General features: G+C 40.9%; 1 protein-coding gene across 1 annotated transcript in view; it reads left to right on the forward strand.

Moving 5' to 3' along the window:
- Positions 1-19,200, forward strand: part of slc6a11b (solute carrier family 6 member 11b) — a 28,116-nt gene extending 8,916 nt beyond the window's left edge. Inside the window, exons 7-15 of the mRNA XM_079578870.1 lie at positions 1,432-1,566; positions 8,473-8,576; positions 8,904-9,028; positions 10,456-10,568; positions 10,720-10,857; positions 13,985-14,087; positions 14,705-14,805; positions 16,468-16,638; positions 18,710-19,200. Coding sequence (XP_079434996.1) covers positions 1,432-1,566; positions 8,473-8,576; positions 8,904-9,028; positions 10,456-10,568; positions 10,720-10,857; positions 13,985-14,087; positions 14,705-14,805; positions 16,468-16,638; positions 18,710-18,853 — 1,134 coding nt within the window. The 3' untranslated portion in view covers positions 18,854-19,200. The remainder of the gene's footprint in view (positions 1-1,431; positions 1,567-8,472; positions 8,577-8,903; positions 9,029-10,455; positions 10,569-10,719; positions 10,858-13,984; positions 14,088-14,704; positions 14,806-16,467; positions 16,639-18,709) is intronic.
- The last annotated feature ends 982 nt before the right edge of the window (positions 19,201-20,182 follow it).

Genomic DNA, 20,182 nt, shown 5'->3' on the forward strand with positions numbered 1-20,182 from the left:
TAAATTGGCAACTGTTTCTTTTCAATGAAGCCGGTAAAGTAATTGTGCCATTATCATCTCTGTAAATGTAATGCTGAGAGTAACGCGCGCTTCAATGGCCGTAGTATGTATTGTGAATGAACTGGTGTGTGGGCTTGTGCTGCTTCAAATAGGGGCACATTTTCCCACAGTGCCACCCCTCTCCTCCGGGACGTCCTGTTTAAGACTCCCCTCTTTTCTCCCCTCACTCCTGCGCTGGCTCCGCTCCGCTCGTTCTGTCCTCAATTGGACTTTGACGGCGTGCCAGCGTAGCAAGGCATGTATGTTACCGCCTCTGCCTTCCAACGGGTCCAAAGCTTTGTTCGGGATGTTTTCTAAGAGTCTTCTTGAGATGGTGCGACACAGCTTCACTAACTTCAGTGTCCGTCCCAAAAAAAAGACAGTTGTGTTGGTTTGATCACCGGTTAAAGCAGATACAGTGGATTGTATTTACGTTAGTACTGCAACATTTATTACAATTGAATCAAAATCGTGATATCACTATTCACAATTAGGAAATCGCTAAGACTGCAGTTATTCGGTTACATAATATATCTCCACGGGGTCTTATTCAGGGCACAGTGAAACAGAAAGCACTGTTTTGTTTACACCAATAGTTTCTTCTCACAGATTGTCGTCCTCCCACACTGATCAAAGGTCAGTGGGTTATCCTAAACTGACCTTAATGACCCAATGTATATAACGGCTAACACTTGGTTGCCTCAACGTGACATAATTACAAAGGGCCTGCGCTAGATTTTATGATAGAATTTACTACTAAACTTTTGCAATATGTGCACCTATGGGTACTATCTCAGTAATTAATGAGCTATCCACATTAAACAAAAACTGTCACAAAGGTGAAACATTTTTCTCACTATAGTAATAGAAATGAATTACTTAATAGAAATAATAGAAAGAGATGATTATTTGATTTTGACCAAAATACAAAATACAGTGATTCCTTTAGTCATGTCAGGTCTTCTAAATTATGATTTTTCTGTGTCATGAATCGGGATTGTCCAAATTTACCCAGACACCAAACCAACACTTTCCAAGAAATACTGCTGCAATTTTGTTTTTGAAAATACTCATGAACAATATTAGTTCTGAATTGTCCCTGTGCTCAAGAAGACGAGAATAGTTAGCAGTGATTGTGATTTCCTAAACTGTTTGATTCAATAGCTGTTATTAGTGTACAAGTGCTATTATGTTCTGTAAGACTTTACAAAGCCCAAAAAGTACAATATAAATATCTGCCTATTTAATTCCTTAAAAATCCAAATACCGTATTCTTAGTCCTGGTGTTTATTCAGCTGCTCATCTCCAGAGTCACAGCCTCGACTCACATTCGTTACATAAGACTTGTGCTCAGAGACTGTCTAAATAAACTGCTGTGTGTGTTTGGTGCAGGTGGTGTATGTGACAGCCACGTTCCCCTATGTGATGCTGCTGGTCTTGTTGATCCGAGGAGTCACGCTGCCCGGAGCCTTCGATGGGATCAAGTTCTACCTCTACCCCGACATCTCCCGCCTCTCCGACCCGCAGGTACGGCCCGGGTGGGATCTGATACAGTGTCTGGTGAGAAAGACCCCGCACCTGTCCCTCCTTTTGGTTCAACTGCCCATCCATTTCAGAAGAAACCTTTTCATTGTGATGCTGATAGCTTTAGTTAATACGATTTAAATGTACTCCTGTGTTCTACATCTTTGATTTGTTTTTAAGGAAGGGAATTTGTCATATTTAGCAGACATTGTACATTCTTATCAGGAAACGGTAATGTCATCTCACAAGTGTGGAATTATCTGCCGAAAACCTTTCTATCGACGTCAACTCTTGCGCGGTCATTTCTCACAACTTTTCTCCTCTTTTGTGAAAACATCAAACCTCCTCGCTCTGTCCGTGGCAGATGCGTGACCTCTGACCCACACACAGCTGAAGAAAGAGACTTACATGGGAAAATGTCCCATCGAAGTCAGCAGGATGTGAGAGGCATCGTGGTCATCCATTATCTCCTGTGTTCTGTACAGGGAAAGCTTTAGCTGCAGAAGTAGGACTACTGGTGGTGTTTGTAGTAGTAGTAGTAGTAGTAGTAGTAGTAGTAGTAGTAGTAGTAGTAGTAGTAGTAGTGATACATCACGCATAGTTCCCGCCGCTATTTTGAATACTGATGTAGAATTATGCAGTGCTACAATATGTAACAATGTCTTTACTCAGGATGAAAATGAAAGACAACTGATTGGCAGTGGCATTTTTATGTACTCATAATCGTTGCTCATGAAGATAACAGTTAAAACACAGCCCCAGAGACACACGTTTACGTGATATAACCAGCAAATGTGGCACAGACGTAACAGCTCTGTCTGTCGAGCTACCACAGGATTTACTAAAGATCTGCTTCACTCCTCAGACTAAATTGACAAAGAGGAAACAGAAAACCTTTCTCTGTGATTCAACAGTTTATCATGTCAACAGAGTCTCAGTCTGAGTCAGTCTTTAAGCTACTCAAGATTTTAGCATGCTACTGGTTAGCAACTGTCAACCATTAACAGGCTTCAACACGATAAACACGAGTGGCTCACATCTATGAACACTGAGGAAATACTGCAGTAACAGCTCAGCTCTGACCTCTGTCATGAGGTATCCAAGGCTAGATGTTAGCTAAATGCTAACCGGTAGCATGCTAACGACTTGAGCAGCTTAAACACTGACTCACTCATTCTTCACATAATACTTTGGTATTCAAAATGGCCACCATGATAATAAAAGTCACATGACTGAAAGGCATGTTATACATGCAATAGTCAAAGCACTTTGTGGGTTTAATAATAGTAGGTGAAATAGTTGGTTTTGTAGTTTTAGTAATGGCGGTGAAATGTTTGATTTGATTAATGGTTGTTGGGTTCAAGAGAAGTAGATTATTTACAGCTTTACAGTCCTTTGTCTGACAGAAGCAAAGGAGGGTAGCAATTAGGGCTGGGCAATAAATCGAATTAATTCAATTAATTCATGCTTTTAAAAACAGATGATTTGGGAAATGGGCTAAATCGTACCATCGAGTCCGCCGCTCCATGACCCCCCAACATGCCACGTGCGGCCAATTTAGTAGCGTTTTAGACGCTCTGTAGCGAAATGACACCAGCGGAGAAGCTAGAGACTTTCTGACGATCTCTGCTGTTGTGCTGTGTTTGAAGAGGACGCGTGGAGTTTTCCGCTGCTAAAACAGAGTTTCTCACTTTCCTCTGGTGAGCTCCTGTGCCTTTCTCTCACTCAGCTCTGACCATTTAACTCCGCCCCTTTCCTTTGAGTCTCCCTGGAGACGGTTGTCTCAGAGAGGCATAAAGACGATAAAACTAAAACACTTTTGAATACTCCATACCTTATAAAGAGGTTTTACTTTTGAGAGCAGACAAGTGATATCTAAAACAGAAATAACACTTTTTAAATAAAGGGTTATGTTATCTTAATGGGCCTAACTGTAGCTACATTATGAAATATTAATGAGCAGAACTCTGAGCAGTTTTGTTCATATGAAAGATCAGGAGACTTTTCAAAGTTTGTTTCAAATAAAATTGATTAAAATTGTAATTGTCCAAACTGAGTAAAAAAAATCTAGATTTTATTTTTTGGCCATTTCGCCCAGCCCTACTAGCAATCATTCAAGTACATGTTTCTGTTGAACTTTTTCAGGTAGCTGTCCATGGAGTTAAGGCTGCACGATCTTGAGAAAAACCTATTTGCAATTAGGGATTTCTATATTTGATATGTTTTACCTCCGACAAACTTTTATGTGTTGCATCTGAACCTGAAATCAGAGGCTCCACAATTCTGATTGATAAACAGCTATCACTCAAATGCCAGAGACAGAAGGAAAAAGAAAAGGTTAGGTTAGGTTATTGCAGTAGTCAAAACCTCGATTGCGATTCGATATCGATAAACCCTGCAGCCCTACATTGACTGCAGTGTGGAGTACAGAACTTTTGAACTTGGAATATCAATTCGAGGTAACCGTACTCTTACATGAGTTAAACATTGGGTTATTACTCTTTACTTCAACTGGAGTGACATTTCTACTTCAATCCATATCCTGGCTCCTTGACCCATCCCTGAACAGAAGGTCGAACCTGGAGCAGAGCAGGAGTTGAATTGTTTTTTTGAGGCTGTCACAGGTGCAGCATTACAATAATAATGTAATACTGGATGAAAGGGCACACTGACAAACTAAAAGTCTCCCTGACCTCAGTTCCAAAAGGCAGACAGTCTCCAGGCAACAGAACATTGGTTTTGTAACATGAAGATATGAGACAGGATATTGCAATTCATAGAGATTATAATGCAATATCAATATTTTTTGTTCACGGTTTGTTGTAATTGAACTGCACTGTGATTTGCGATCTTTGGGGAGCTCCAATTTGAAACTTGTTTTGCTGCGCATTACCCAGATGTAAAGCAGATGCAGTTTGTCTTAGACCAGGGGTAAGCGATTGTCCTTGCACGAAATACAGACCCAATCAGTCTTTGATCGTTATTTGTCACTTTACTGTCCTCTTATGGCTAAAATTTTACCTTTTTTGCGGCGCAATATTACTCGCACAATGTCAGTGTATTGATGCTCGTTTCTCACAATGCTTTCTGATTGAAATGTGGGCAAAATAGCTGTGAAATAATGATGAATCACATATTGCCAATATTTTCCCATGCTTTTTTAAAGGAATACTACAGCTACATCCTGCTTTGTGAATATTTGTCTTGCTTTCTGTGTGTTTTCTTCATTTCTTTATTTTTTCGTTCACATGTTGCGGATCTGTTTGCACCTCTCTTGGCAGCGGGACTTATTTGACACGGTGTGAAAGCGATAATAAGAACAAGTTGTGCCACAGAGAAGTTCATTTGCCACAGTCACTCATGGAGAATATATACCGTAATGGTTGTATAGTATATGCATATTAGTGTTCAAGGGATTTATTACAATGAAAAATTAAAGTAAAACTCTTTAAAAAAAAAAATCTGTTATCAACAAAATATTAAGTCTTAACCTGCTGTTGTTTAGACTTCTTGCAATAATGTTCTAAAATGATTCCTATTTTGGTTTAGCATTTTAAAGCAGCACTAAGTAACTCACACCCCTAGAGGCCACTGCAGGTCTAGCATGTTACGATTTTTTACTCATTAATTGTGCATTTTCACTCAAACTTGGCTGTAAATACTGTTTAAGTGTCTTTAGCCCACAGTTAGCTTCGCCTGCTAGCCTGTTAGCTTCTTCTTTGTGATTCCATTAGTGTGTATTGGGGCCTCCGACCCGTAGGCAGCGAAGTTGCAATTATGGTTTTCTGGCCGAGTCATTTGCACAGTGTGGTTGTGTCTGAATTTTGATTCTTTAAGTCTTTGGTAATGAGTGAGCTTTTTCTGAATCGCTTATTCATACCGGTGTTTTATTAGCTTGGACTATGTGCCAAAAACATTTGACCATTACAATGATTTTAGTTTGTTGTTTTTTATTTCTTTCTTTAAATAAATAAAAAATCCGAGTGCTTGATTCATCTTGTATAGTGGTGAGAAAGCCCCTGTTGACAGAGATGCTGGTAACTGGAGGTGATAAAAGTGCTGTTTGAGGAGGAAGACATTACTCCTGACACTGGTGTTAAATGGGCTTCCCTCGGGACAATCAAACCTCTGTTCTGCAGCCGTCCCGAGCGAGTCCCCCCCTCTTGCACTGTCCCATAACTTTACCCTGCCCTGGGGCTGTCTCGAGCGCCACTCTGCTCCACTGAAGCGCCATACAAACTATACCCGCCCTCTGTAGACAGCGCTCTGAAGCCTGTGACTATACTGTACTCCCTCTGTGTGCCAGTGTGTGGGGAATCAGAGGAGCATGGCTGCATTACGTAAGGCTTTGATGGTGACAAAGGCTAATTAGAAACTTCCTCAGTGCGCTTGCAAGTATAAGTAGCAACACTTAATTGGAGAGAGCTGTAAAGAGAAATAATTGTCAAGAATTCACAAAACCGAGCTTGTGGATACTCAAAGAACAAGAGTACCCAGTGTTTTGTAGAATGAATTGTCTCCAAAAGGATCATTGTCTTTTGGATTTGACCCACCATTCAAGTTAATCACACAACAATAGTGTTCAGTTGTGTCAATTTATTGGACTTTAAACCTTCCTGGATGACTGAAAATGTGGCTTGCCAATGTTACGAAGATAACTTGAAATAACCTGTTTCGCCAGAGTTCTTTTTGCACCTTTATAGACACCTTAGAATAGACAAGACAATGGCAGGCCAGTCAATGCCATCCTGCTGTCAAACTCTGCTGCACAGTCCCAAACAAACATAACCAAACACGGTTCCCTGGTTCCTGGGCCTTTAAGTTCTGCCCTGCTCTGGACGGGCCCGCTCCAGCTCAGGGCGACCCCAAGGGAACATTAGCGAACATTAGCAGAGAAAAGGCTCCTTCTTCCTGCGTAAAGTCCTGTGTTTTGGGGGTCACAGAAGTTACCCCGGTTACTGCAGCAGGGAGACAAGACCGTGCGTTTGTCCATTGTTCCTCGTGGGGAAATGAGATTAGTGCCTGAATGGTGATGTGAGAGCGTTTTCAAAGAGCCATGCTGCATTAGGGCCAGCTCCCCATGCAACCCCTGTGAGCCCTGAGGTGCGGCTACTTCACTCCACTACCAATTTACCTCTGTATTTTACATTTTACTACTAGCTTGGCTCAAAGGGCCAAAATCGAGGTTTTTTTTTAGCCAATGTTGTGTTATATCCTCGTCAAAAAACATACCTGCACTGGTGCTTTGTTTCATTCTTATGAAATTCGTATGTTTCAGTAGTGTCACACATTTAGTCTGTCTCCCTGTCCTACTCTAAAAAAAACGCCAGCCCACATTCCGATATATGTCATACAGAGGCCACTGAGTTTTAGAGTTGAGACACCTTCACCACTTGTTCTGATCCTTCCCATGTAAACGCGCCACACCGGATTGTAGCCTTGAGCTAATTTCCATCCGTCATCCCACACTCTCATTCATCCTGGCCTATTGTACATGTTTTTCGTGGTAGGGAAAAACGGAATACCTGGAGGAAACCTATGCAGACACGGGGGAGAACATGCAAACTCCACACAGAAAGGCCTTATCCAGGTGGGAATCGAACCTGGGACCTTCTAGCTGTGATGCATGAGCAGCACGGTAGCACATTTTGAACTAGATTTTTACCCTCTGCTAATGTTTTATAGAACTAATAAGTTTCAACAAAATACTTAATAAGGGCATTCTAGTTGGTAATGTATCTAAATTATGCTTTCCGAAAGCATAAATGAAACCTCTAAATAAATGAATAAAGTCTAACTTTGCAGGTGACCCTGAGTTTCACCTGAAGACCAAGTGTCAACGGTGGTACACATACCACCGTTTGAGAACCGCTGTTCTAGACACGTAAAATCTCTTAGCTGTTGCCAAAATGCGCTTCTAGCTCTCACAGACCCTCCACACATCCCCATTGTTCGTTGAGTTAATTAGAAGCTATAATTATTTCGAGTTTATAGTGAGACAGAGTTGAGGCGTGAACAGGGCGGACCGCTAATGCTAACACTGTGCTAATTAGCCTCTGACTTCCTGGTTCAGGCTGGGGGGAAATGCGCTATGGGTGTTTACAGTGTGGATCTATGAAGTTTTCTGTACTACAAGAAAATAATTTGATTACCACAGCTTTAAAGGCTACTACAAAAATACCATTGTTTTTGGAGACAAACTGCCAACTGCCCATGTGATGTGTATCATGTACCTGTCTCCGCAGCTACTGTAAAACAACTGCTAAAGTCCAGCTGTTCTACAATATGTAGATCTATAGTTTACATTTTCCTACAGGCTTTGTTTTGAAGTACATAATCACATTCAAAGCAGCTAAACACATGCCACCTCTGTGAGCCCTGTTTACTTCACAGAAAAGGGAATGTGCAGACCTCAGTTGAGTGGTAATTGGATATGCAAAGTAAAGTAGTGAACTAAACCTGAATGTATACAGTGAAGATGGCAAAGAGTAGGCGGTAGAACATTGATGACTGAATATGAATCTACACATTCTGATTGGGCAGTGTGACCGTTTTGGGGTTAGGTTTTCAATGTGCAGCCTGTATAATGAGTGCACTTGCTAATTTACGGTTGCACCTGCATTCAGAGGGCACTCCACGCTGAACTTGTGCCAGATTCTCCCCATATAATCCAGCCCTCTCCTCAGACAAAGAGAACAGTTAGCACTTGAGGAGCTTTACTCGTGAGACTAAAAAGGGAAGGCCCTTACGCAAACTGCACCGAAAATACACCATAATGTATCATTTTTGTTGCAACTCTGGCCCATAAACAAAGAAGGGAAGGCCTAATAAGTTTTGGGATAAAACAGGGCAAATTCCTCTTTTTTATTCTGCTTTCACCCAGACCTTCTCACCCTTTTTGGTCCCCAGGTGTGGGTGGATGCCGGCACTCAGATCTTCTTCTCTTATGCCATCTGTCTGGGCTGTCTCACTGCTCTGGGGAGTTACAACGCCTATGACAACAACTGCTACAGGTGAGGTGCACTGAGTGTGGGATTTCTTAAACAATCGATAGTTTGACATCATGGGCTCATCAATTTGCCTGCTGTCTGTCGATGATGATGATGATGATGATGATGATGATGATGATGATGATGATGATGATGATGATGGTGATGATGATGATGATGATTCCACAGCTTTCAGGGAACAGATCAGAACAGTATTGTTTACAACTAAAGCCTGCAAACAAATGTCTGCAAACACAAGATACTGAATCAGGGGCTCCAGAGTGCGAATAAGTGAATAGCCTATTAACTATTTTACTGGTACGACTAAATGATTATGCTTTCTGTCCATAGGGATTGCATTATGCTGTGTTGCCTGAACAGCGGCACCAGTTTTTTGGCCGGGTTCGCCATCTTCTCTGTGCTGGGATTCATGGCCTTTGAGCAGAATGTGCCCATCGAGGCTGTGGCGGAGTCAGGTACGAGACATACCAGCAGTTTATATGTTTGTCTATATCTTTCCCGAGTTTTATTCAAGAAATGTCAGTGAAGTCTCTTGGATCTGCCGGGGAATGTGTTGAATGATATAGTTTGTCTCTGTTTTCTAATATTGCAACAATGTTAGTATGTAGAGAAAAATCATGATACAAAGGAACTGATTTTATCATTTGAAATGAAAACGGCAGAACCTATTGTGATTTCAGTTGTATAAAACAACACTAATCTCTAAGCTGAAAAATAAAAATGTGATATTTTGTGGGCGTGCTGCACCTCTGATTTAACATTTGAAATGACGTGTATTAAAGTAATAGTGCCACAAATCAAATAAGAAAATGCTGCGTGAGTAAACAATGCACAAATGACTGTGCTGCTGCTGCACTTTTGCACATGCTACTTGTTTTGCACACCTGTCAATCACCCAGTGGCCACACCGCCTTTGCTCTGCCCGATCCTGTCAGATCCTTGGAAGCTAAGCAGGGAAGGGCTTGGTCGGTACTTGGATGGGAGACCATTTGGGACCAGGAAGCCTTGCAAATGTGTGAGTGAGTGGTTGGTGGTGGTCGGAGGAGCCAATGGCGCAGACTGGTTGCCTCACTTCCATCAGGGCAGCTGTGGCTACAATAGTAGCTCACCACTACCAAGTATGGAGTGAATGAATAGTGCAATGTAAAACGTATTTGAATGTGCAAAAAAAAGCGCTATATAAAGCCGATGCATTATTATTATTAGTTAACTAGACAACTTGTCCAATGATTCTTTTCTTGGAGATAGAGGGGGTCCCATCTGTAAATGCATTGTGTATATATAAAAATAAAAGGGTAAACATCAGTAGTTATATAAGTGTGCTGTCATCTTCACCTCCACTCAGAGACCACCCGATCCATGTTTTATTCAAAACTATAAATGTTTCAGAGAAAGCTGGCGAGCAGGAGACTGGGATGTTTGTCTGGCAGTGAAGTGTGCTGAGGGCAGGCTGAATCTTTTATAATTTTGCACCAGCTGTAAGTGCTCTCAGCCTCTGGCACTTAACTCTGTTAAGTTTACAATTACTAAGCATATGATACAATGTGTTATAGGAGATCAATATTAGTTTGATATATGTTCTTGGAGTAGCTACTGTGCTGCTTGAAGGTTCTCAACATGCAATGCTTGTCTAAATTATTTTATCACTGTTCCCTCAACTAATTTACAATCCACTTCATTTGAACAACTTTTGTGTTATTAGCGACTTTAAAATGTTACTACATGAGTGGAAAAGCTTTGTATGTTTGTGTCAGTACCAATAGTAAAAACGATTATAGGCATTTGAATCAGGAAGAGCATTTGGCCTTTTGCCATTTTTCCCACCAACCACCACAGACTCTTCTACCTGATTTGCTCACGTAAATCTATCCCTTTGTCCCAGGTCCTGGTCTTGCGTTCATAGCGTACCCCAAAGCTGTGACCATGATGCCTCTGGCGCCGCTCTGGGCCTGCCTCTTCTTCATGATGCTCATCTTTTTGGGGCTGGACAGTCAGGTAAGACACAAACTATTTTGGTTTGGGAGTTAAATCAGAATCACCCAAGTCCTATTAATCTCTAGTTGACTTCAGCTTTAGTCTTTCTTCAGCCTTGGCTCAGTTCCTTTTCTTCCTTAGACTCACATAAGATCTCTTTCCCTGTGCTCAGTTCGTGTGCGTGGAGAGCTTGGTGACCGCCGTGGTGGACATGTATCCGGAGACGTTCAGGAGAGGATACCGCAGAGAGTGGCTGATCCTGGGCATGTCTGTGGTCTCCTTCCTCATCGGACTCATCATGTGTACAGAAGTAAGAACACAACAAAGTTTAACACCTTTTATTGTCATGAAACAAGCCCGTCTAGCCATTTATTTTACTCTGGCATGTCGTCCTAATTAACAGCCCATGCTCTTCTCCATTACAGTCCACTGTGTAATTTAGGATAGAAAGTCCTTGCAATCATGATAACCCGGACTGTGTATTTGACTTTTGCAGCTTTTAATGATGTTGTAATGGCGTTTCCTTGCCAAAACTGCTTTTCACTTATTTATCAGCTTAGAGGCCGGACACTTTATGGCAGTAAACATTTTCTGTTCAGTAGATCACAGAAGGGTTGCCCACACTAAGACCTACAAATGTGTTTGTAGCTTTTTTGTCACGTTTTCGGCACATTTTTGTGTCACTTTTTGTGTCACGTTTTTTGTTGCTTTTTCATTGCTTTTTGTCGCGTCATTGCCATGTTTTTGTTGCTTTTCCGGCACATTTTTTGTCCCTTTTTCGTTTTGTTTTCATCCTCTTTTTTGTTGCAATTTTGATGGTTTGTTTATGAAGCTTTTAGATTGGGGTAAAGCCAAACTTGAGAAAATGTGCTCGTTTTTAAGGCACTATACGGAGTTTGTTAAATGAGTTAAATGTTAAAATTATGTATTTTCCTCCCCCTACATGTTCCAGCCATGTCCTAATGTGTAGAACGAGCTCAGACCTGTTCACCACAACGGCCTCTAAAATCCTGCACTGTCGCTCAAAAAGTTGTTACTTCGGGTCTGAAGTGCCGTCATGCACGAGCTTAATATAGAACCTGCAGTTACACGTATGACCTGAGGTGGCAGTAGTGAGTATAAAATGACCGACTTGCATCTAGTCCCTTTAAGATAACTTTGTGCTGTTAGCTGGATCTGAATCTTCAATGAAATCCATCTCGGAAACGCTCATATCAGACCAATCATTACACAGTATTGCCATGAGTGGATGGGTTTCTCATTGGTTAATAACAACAGGCACTTTTACCAAAAGCTAGTTAACAGCACGGCGAAAACCGAAACACATGCTGCTATAAGATAAAAACGCTAATAATATTTTAGAATCCTCATTTTCATCATTCGAGGCACACGGAACCACAAGGTCCATTTTGTGTTTCATTCCTGTGTCGTCTTTCTGTCTGTCTTCATCATCTGATTTCTGGTGTGCGCTTGTCTCCAGTGTATCCTCTTTCAAACAACCGTCTTAAATGTATTGCCACAGCAGACTCAGAGTAGAGTAAATCACTGCTCTTTAGGCTTTTCTGGACAGGACAGTGGCATTCCTGTTGGAGACAGTGCTTCTGAGATAGCAGCACTGAAAGATTCATCTGATATTCTCCGGATATTCTGAGGCCATGGACGTAATGTAACCTACTCTCAGATTTATGTGTGGCTTTATTTATGAAGCGCTTTCTCCGGGAGCGGGAGCGGGAAAAGTGGTGTCCTCTGTGGAGACGGAGGTGATAACACACAGGGTCAAAAAGAAGCATATTAGTCTAAAATGTCTGCCAGGCTGCCAGTGCTGAGAATAGCTGCAGAGTATGTGGCTAATGTTTGGTTATATCAGCAAACAGAGGGGGAAAAAATCGCATTAATCTCCCATCTGAAAAAAAAGAATGTATTTATTTAGGTAAGACTCTAATCACTTAAAGGGGCTGGATGCAAGTTCGCTATTTGATACTCACTACTGCCACCTCAGGCCACATGTGTAACTGCACCTTCTATATTAAAGGAATAGGCCACCGTTTTTACATACTGAGATATGTTCTTACCTAACCGTAGCCGAGTTAATATATCCCCGTCTGGTCTTTGTCCGTGCGCTCACACATACGCAGCCTCTCCCACATGTCGCATAGCTCCAAAAAAGCTCACGATAGAAGCTACCAAGCTCTTCCACGTGTTCCCTATTTAAATAAAGTTACGTGAAGTGTTTTCATGCAAAGTATATTTACACAGAAATGTAAAATGTTGATTTTATAAGCAGATAAAAAGGGGTACTATATTGTGAGGCGTAATGATACGAGGAGCAAAACGTCCGCGCAGTAACTCCTAAAGACTTCCCCCGCTCACTTCCGTCAATAGAAGCTGTGTGACTGTGTGTACAGAGCCTTTTACAACAAGCAGAAAATATATTTTGGTATGTGCTCCGTTTGCGTGACAGAGCGCACGGACAAAGACCAGACGGGTATATATTAACTGGTCTAAGGTTAGGTAAGAACATATCTCAGTATGTAAAAACGGTGGCCTATTCCTTTAAGCTCGTGCATGACGGCAATTCGGACCGAAGTGACACCTTTTTGAGTGACAGTGCAGGATTTTAGAGGCACTTGTGGTGAACAGGTCTGAGCTCATTCTACACATTAGGACATGGCTGGAACATGTAGGGGGAGGAAAATACATAATTTTAACATTTCTAAACTCCCTATAGTCCCTTTAAAGTACATATGACTCTTTCACCTGAAAAGGTAGAATTTTCCTTAATGGTTGTTGTGAAACCAGACTTTAACATTAGGACATGAGCAAGTCCTACTTTCTGTCCTTGGAATGTTGCATTCTCCCTTTATCTATGACAAGTCTTACTCTTTTAATTTAATTTGTACTTTTATTCAACTATACTCACCTTTTTTCCAACTTTCCAATCTTTATAAAAATGTCACTAGGGCTATTAATAGTGTTAACTATGATTAACACTATTAATAATATGAAACAACACAAAAGCTTGTCATGTACACTTTAAGTCTGAACATTTTCTATTAAACAGAAAACAGTTCAAAGTGCATTAGGTCCAGTTCGGCTTTACCCAAATGTAAAAGCTTCTCCACTGGAGTTTACAGCATGTCTGATGCCTCATTTGAAAGCCAAGGTCTACAAAATTGGTCATAAGTTTTTGTTGCGTTGTTGCTGCTTTTCATTCCCCCACATTTTTGAAGCGTTTGTCGTGTTTTTGTCACTTTTTGGTTGCGTTTTCGTCACTATTTTCACCATTTATCCAAGAAGCCTTTAGATTCAGGTAAAGTCAAACTGGAGAAAATGGCGGGCTAGTTGTTTATTAGTTTGGTGCTTGTTGTTCAGCTCTAGTCCTGGGTTATTGTATGTGTGATGCTTCTAACTGTGATATAACTGTGTGCTTCTCACAGGGCGGGATGTACGTATTCCAGCTGTTTGATGCATACGCTGCCAGTGGGATGTGTCTGCTGTTTGTGGCTATATTTGAGTCGATATGTATCGGCTGGATCTACGGTAAGAACAAAATCAACCTCTAGTTACACCTTTAGGCTGAACGACCCCCTCAAAAACGGTCTAGATGCTGCAGGTGTTTTGGTGAAGTCATCATGTTCTGTCAAAGGGGAACATTGCATAACACTCTTCAGTTAATTTCTTTTTCTTGTGTGCCCTCTGCTGGAGATGAGGGTTAAGCACATACAGTGTAAATAATATTTCTGAGAAGCCAAACACCCAAAGTCAAATGTTTTAGTATCATCTTGGGACACAGAAAAGTCATGTTCATGAAATATATGGAAGGAGTTGACCAAAAAAACAAAAAAACAAAAACATGACTCAACTGCATAACAAAAGCATCAATGAGATGGTCTCTAATCACAATACATAAATAAATAGTAAAATGACAGATGATCTTGAAGAAACCCAAGTACCGCCACAGTCTGAGCACCGCTGTGTCTATAATTATTACTTTCATGACATATCTATCAGTCTGTTTTCAGCCCACCTAACTGAGTCGTCTCCTCCTTTCTGCAGCTCTGATTATCTCCTCAAACTCTGTCAGGAAACATCTGCCTCTTCATTATTTCGCCTCGTCCTGTTCCTCTGATGGCTGACGTTTGTTTTTGGGATTTCAGGAAGTGACAGATTCTACATGAATATCGAGGACATGATCGGATACAAGCCCATCTTCTTCATCAAATGGTGCTGGATGTTCCTGACCCCCGGCATCTGTGCTGTGAGTGCCCTCAACACTGATCAACAACACGGAGATTAGAATAATTCAGATTACATTCCATTATCTGGAGATTATATCTGACACCTAATGCCAAGAATAATTAGGGTGCTGTGCCGCAGTTGTCATTGACAATCAAGTTACCTCAAGCCACCTGGATTTTTTTTCCCTCCCGGTCAAAAATATAAACAGTTTATCTTCTTACTGAATGTGGATATGGTTTGTAGATCAGTGTATTGTCCTGTCCTTGCCAAATAGAGAGTATATCTCTCCTATTTGGGCTTCTCTGTTGTTGTTATTCAGTTTACATTTGCAGAGACATAACCCACTTGACTTAAAGCCAAACCACGTAACATTTCATTCAATAAATGGAATAACATACAATCATTTATTTTATTACAGATATATTCATCGTTGAAAAATGCCTTTTAAAAAAAGCGTGTGTGTTTGCTGGGAGTGGCTCACCTCTCCTGAGACCTGACTGTAGCATTCCTGAGAGCGGGACGTCTCCAGCTCGTCTCCATGGAGATGTTGGCTAAAGGCCAAAGATGAGATTTCAATAGGTTAGGTTTTGTGTTGCTGGCAGTGTAATCCAGAACTTTACGCAGTGTGCCTTTAAAGCAGTACTAAGTAACTCATTTACCTTAATAAATCCTTTCCGTCGTCCCTGTGGGGGTAATACAAGTGTTTATGGGATGATTGGAGGGTCTTTCATCGCCCCCTGGTGTCTCTGGCCAGAAAACCATGTTTGCAACTTGACTGCCCCCGGTGCGGAGAAAGCAATACACACTAATGTAATCACGAAGAAGAAGCTAACATGCTAACGGGCAAAGCTAACTGCGGGCTAACGTCACTTTAAACAGTATTTACAGCCAAGTTTGAGTGAAAAAAAATATTTCTATTGTATAATTGGATGTACAGTAACCCTCTGTCCCTTCGCCTTTTCCTGTCAGCGTACTATAGTATTTACTCTCCAAGACAATTAATAAATTAAAAAATCGCAACCTGCAGTTGCGCTTATGGCCTCTAGGGGGAAGAGTTACTTAGTACTGCTTTAAAGGAGACGCACCATGAAAAAATGTACTAGGAAAAAAAGCTTGTTCCCTCATCCAAAATATTTCCTCAGTTTTGAGTTATTGGCTTCTTCCTCTGTTGAAGCTCTCCAATCTGTACTTCCTTCATTGTGTCGTTTGCGGATAGCTTCAATCCAAAACTGTCTCCCACATTTTTAAGCCCATAATCCAACATTGTATTGGTTCTGAGCATTTCTGCGCTCAAAGTGTGTCCACAATGGCGCCATGGAGGGGCTAACACACTGTTACCTGAAACTGTATTATGTTCCCACTGCTGCCAGCAGATGGAGCTCCAAGCGAGATCCTGACCAGACATGACTACTGTGTCTCATTGTCATCATCACATTTTGTAACATTGAAGTAACACATATATGCTGAGATACAAAAGAATGTTTTGGCTCTCATGATGATGCGTCCACTTTAATGGTTTCATGGTTTTGAGATGTCTATGGTGAGGATTCTTTCAAGGCTCACCGATTTAGTTCCAGTGATTCTTGTTGCCCATGGTTTTGGTTATAACCCCAGGACCTTTAATCCTCTCTTTTATGATGTGGGTAACATTTTCAACCCAAATGCCGCTGTGTGTTGACAGGGGATTTTCCTGTTCTTCCTGATTAAATACAAGCCTCTGAAGTACAACAACGTCTACACCTATCCCGACTGGGGCTACGGCATCGGCTGGTTTATGGCCATGTCCTCCATGGTCTGCATCCCTGTGGGTATGATCATTAAGATCTGGAAGACCCCCGGGACCTTCTCTGAGGTAACAGCCACACGGGACACGATAATCTACACTTACATCGATACATGAGTGTGAAGGTCTGGCAGCTGATGTGTCTCTGAGCTTTGTCACAGTCTGTGGCTTCACATTTACTCCGAGATGTCGTGGGACTGGTGTCAGCTGTGGGGGTGGGCTGGGGGTTGGTGATCCGGTTTTGTTGTAAGGGTTTCAGCAGCATCTGTTGACTGTTAGAAAAAAGCTATATAGTGTTCATGCAAATCTTTTATACAGGTGCTCGTCATATAATTAGAATATTGTGGAAAAAGTTCACTTATTTCTATTATTCAACTTCAAATGTGGAACTAATGATATAGTGATATGAATGATATAGACTCATTACATGCAAAGTGACATATGTCAAGCCTTTGTTTGTTATAATGATTATGTCTTACAGTCCATTTTCAAAATATTCTAAATTTCATGAGATTATTTTTACAAGCTGAGCCATAATCATCAAAATGATAACAAATAAAGGCATATCTCGCTTTGCATGTAATGAGTCTATTATATTAGTTTCACAGTTTAAGTTGAAGAACAGAAGTGAATGCACTTTCTCATGGTATTCTAATATATGACGAGCACCTGTAATTACAAAGGGCACTTTCATGGAGATCATGATAAACTAATGAGTTCATATTTGCTCGTAAGTTTATACGAAGGTAAGTTTACACAAAGGTCCTTGCTCACATATGTACCTACATCATAAATTATGCTTCATTCATGTAGCTTGATTACCGGATAAAGCGTTACTGCCCCTAATGATAATGATAATGTTTTGAGATGGGTTAGGTATAGGTAACGCTTTATATTAAGGTGTGTTTGTTATGTGTTAATGTCAACATACTAATAGGCCATTAATAATTGGCTTATTATAGCCAACCCTTAACCTAACCCTGACCTTAAAGGGGCTAGATGCAAGTTGGCCATTATATACTCACTACTGCCACCTCAGGTCATACGTGTAACTGCACCTTCTATATTAAGCTCGTGCATGACGGCACTTCGGACCCAAAGTTACAACTTTTTGAGTGACTGCAGGATTTTAGAGGCAGTTTTAGTGAACAGGTCTGAGCTCATTCTACACCTTAGAACATGGCTGGAACATGAAGGGGGAGGAATTTTAGCATTTTTAGACTCTGTATAGTCCCTTTAACCCTTACCCTAACCCTAAAATGATTACTAATGCGTATTAATACTTAATGAGCACACCTTAATCTAAAGCAATACCAGATTATATTGCTAGGTAGAAGAATTCAATATTTTATTCCCTCCTTCGGTAACTTGTAAATGTTGGCGCCTGTTGCCTGCATTATTGTGACGATGCCATGAAACGTGCTTCTAAACCCTGTGAAGAATTATTATTATAATGTGATAGGAAAGTCTTTAGACAAAACTAAATATAGGAACTTAAAGTCATCATCTTAAAAGTGCATGTGACAGGTTTTAATGCTTTTGAAAATATGACTTATTTAGAAAGATAGCATCAGTTACATAATTATCATTTTATTTCAATGAAGCAGCAAATTTAGTGTTGGGCAGAAAAGTTATTTTTATTTTGAAGCTGCTCACAGGAAGTGACATAGATAAAGAAGTTCCATTTGACTCATTTCCCATTGACTTAACATGGTTGGCATGGCAACAGTTTAAAATTGTTTGCCTTCATCTATGTCACTTCCTGTCGGTGTCCAATAAGGAAGTGAAATTATAAACTACACAAGAATGGCCAAGCTAAAGAAAGCAGGGTACAATCTTCAGCAAAATCTTAAATATGTGTTATTTATATATATTGTGTTAACTATGTTTTAGCAAAAAATGTGTCTTATGCATCATATATGCACGTTAATAGTTGTTTAGAGTAGTGGAGGTTTGGAAGGCTTTGTCAACACTGAAAGATTGGTTGGGTTGAACTTCATCCTGCTACTTGGAATTTCAGTCTTTGTGGTGAAAGGCTGAATAACCAATACAGACGACAACTTAGATACTCTCTCTTCTCACCTCACTCCTGCCTGTCCCTGATCTGCCTGTACCTGTGTGTCCCCATGTGCTTTTGCAGAGGATAAAGAAGCTGACCACCCCCAGCCCCGACCTGAAGATGAGAGGGAAACTGGCCGCTCTCAGCCCATACGCCTCCAACGACGCCAAGACCAAAGGCGACGGCAAAATCTCCACCATCTCAGAGAAGGAATCACATTTCTAACCCTCAACCGCCCCCCCGTGCTTCTCTCTCCGATTCATGCAAAAAAAAAAAAAAAAAGTAAAAATATATTGACAGCCAACCAGCAACGGTGTCCCCATCATCAGTGCATAAACCCGGAGTGAAAGCAGAACCCACCTGTGTCACAGGGGTGTGCGATTTGGCAAAAACATTCATATCATGATTTTCACACTTTTTACTTGCATCTGTTTAGTGGCTTTTTAACCTCTTTAAGCCCACGCGAACCGAGCACATTTTCTCCACTTCAGCTTTGCCCAAATCCGTAAGGCCTATGCGCCAGTGTAACGCCTCATTTGAAAGCTAAGACCTACAAAATTCATCTAAATGGATCTTTTCCTCACGTTGTTGTCAGTTGTTTTTTTTTGATAACCTATTTTTTTTTCCAGTCACTGTTCTGTTGCTATTTTTTGGCTTTTTTTGTTGCATTTTCATACTTGTTTTCGTCTTATTTTTATTGCTATTCTGACACTTTAAGATTTGATTAAAGCAGAACTGCAGAAAATGTGCTCGGTTCAGGTGGAGATTAAAGGGTTAAGTAGTGAGTACTGTACCATTTTTTTTCCTCCCATGAGCCACATTTATATATAAATAAAACATGTTCCAGATCTATGTCTTGCTTTGTGGACTCTGGAACTAAGATAGTGGCCATAAATATGACATTTCAACACAGAGAAAGAAGGCTAAGTCTTTGCACACTATACGTTTATTAGAAACAAACTGCCACCGGGTCACACTGCGATTCCACTTCCCTTTGTCAGACCGCACACCCCTTACTGTGCGATTTTGTCTTTTGTAAAATATGATGAAAAGTTTATCGCAGGTATGTAGGTTTTGTCTGGCATATTTTGATAACATCTTTATTGTGGTCTTTTTCTGATAACCCTGTGACTTAAGTGGTCGTGGTTTCGTTTCTAATCACTAATGTTTTCCCTGTCTGCTGTTTGTTTTAAAGAGTGAGTATCGGTCGCACTAGTGTCTGTGCCTTTCTCGGTGCAAAAGGTTCACATGTACATTTGCAAAGTACGTGCAAAGTCCTGAAAACGGGATCCACAATGTCGCACCTACAGGGCGCTGTCCACTGGAGCAACATGACACAGGCCAGAGACGCTTTTATTGAGTGAGGTGTTTGTTTCCAGTTTGGCCTTTAAGTGTAATGCCTCATTTATACTTAACGTATAAATGTATTTAACCCCTGAACCCTCGCCTTCAACAAGCACATTTTCTCCAGTTCAGCTTCACTCAAATCTAAAAGCTGCTTGAATGGAGAGTTCACAGCCCATTGGCCTATCATTTGAAAGCTAAGACCGCTTT

This window comes from Gobius niger, assembly GCF_951799975.1.
Source record: "Gobius niger genome assembly, chromosome: 20".
Classification (NCBI taxonomy): Eukaryota; Metazoa; Chordata; class Actinopteri; order Gobiiformes; family Gobiidae; genus Gobius; species Gobius niger.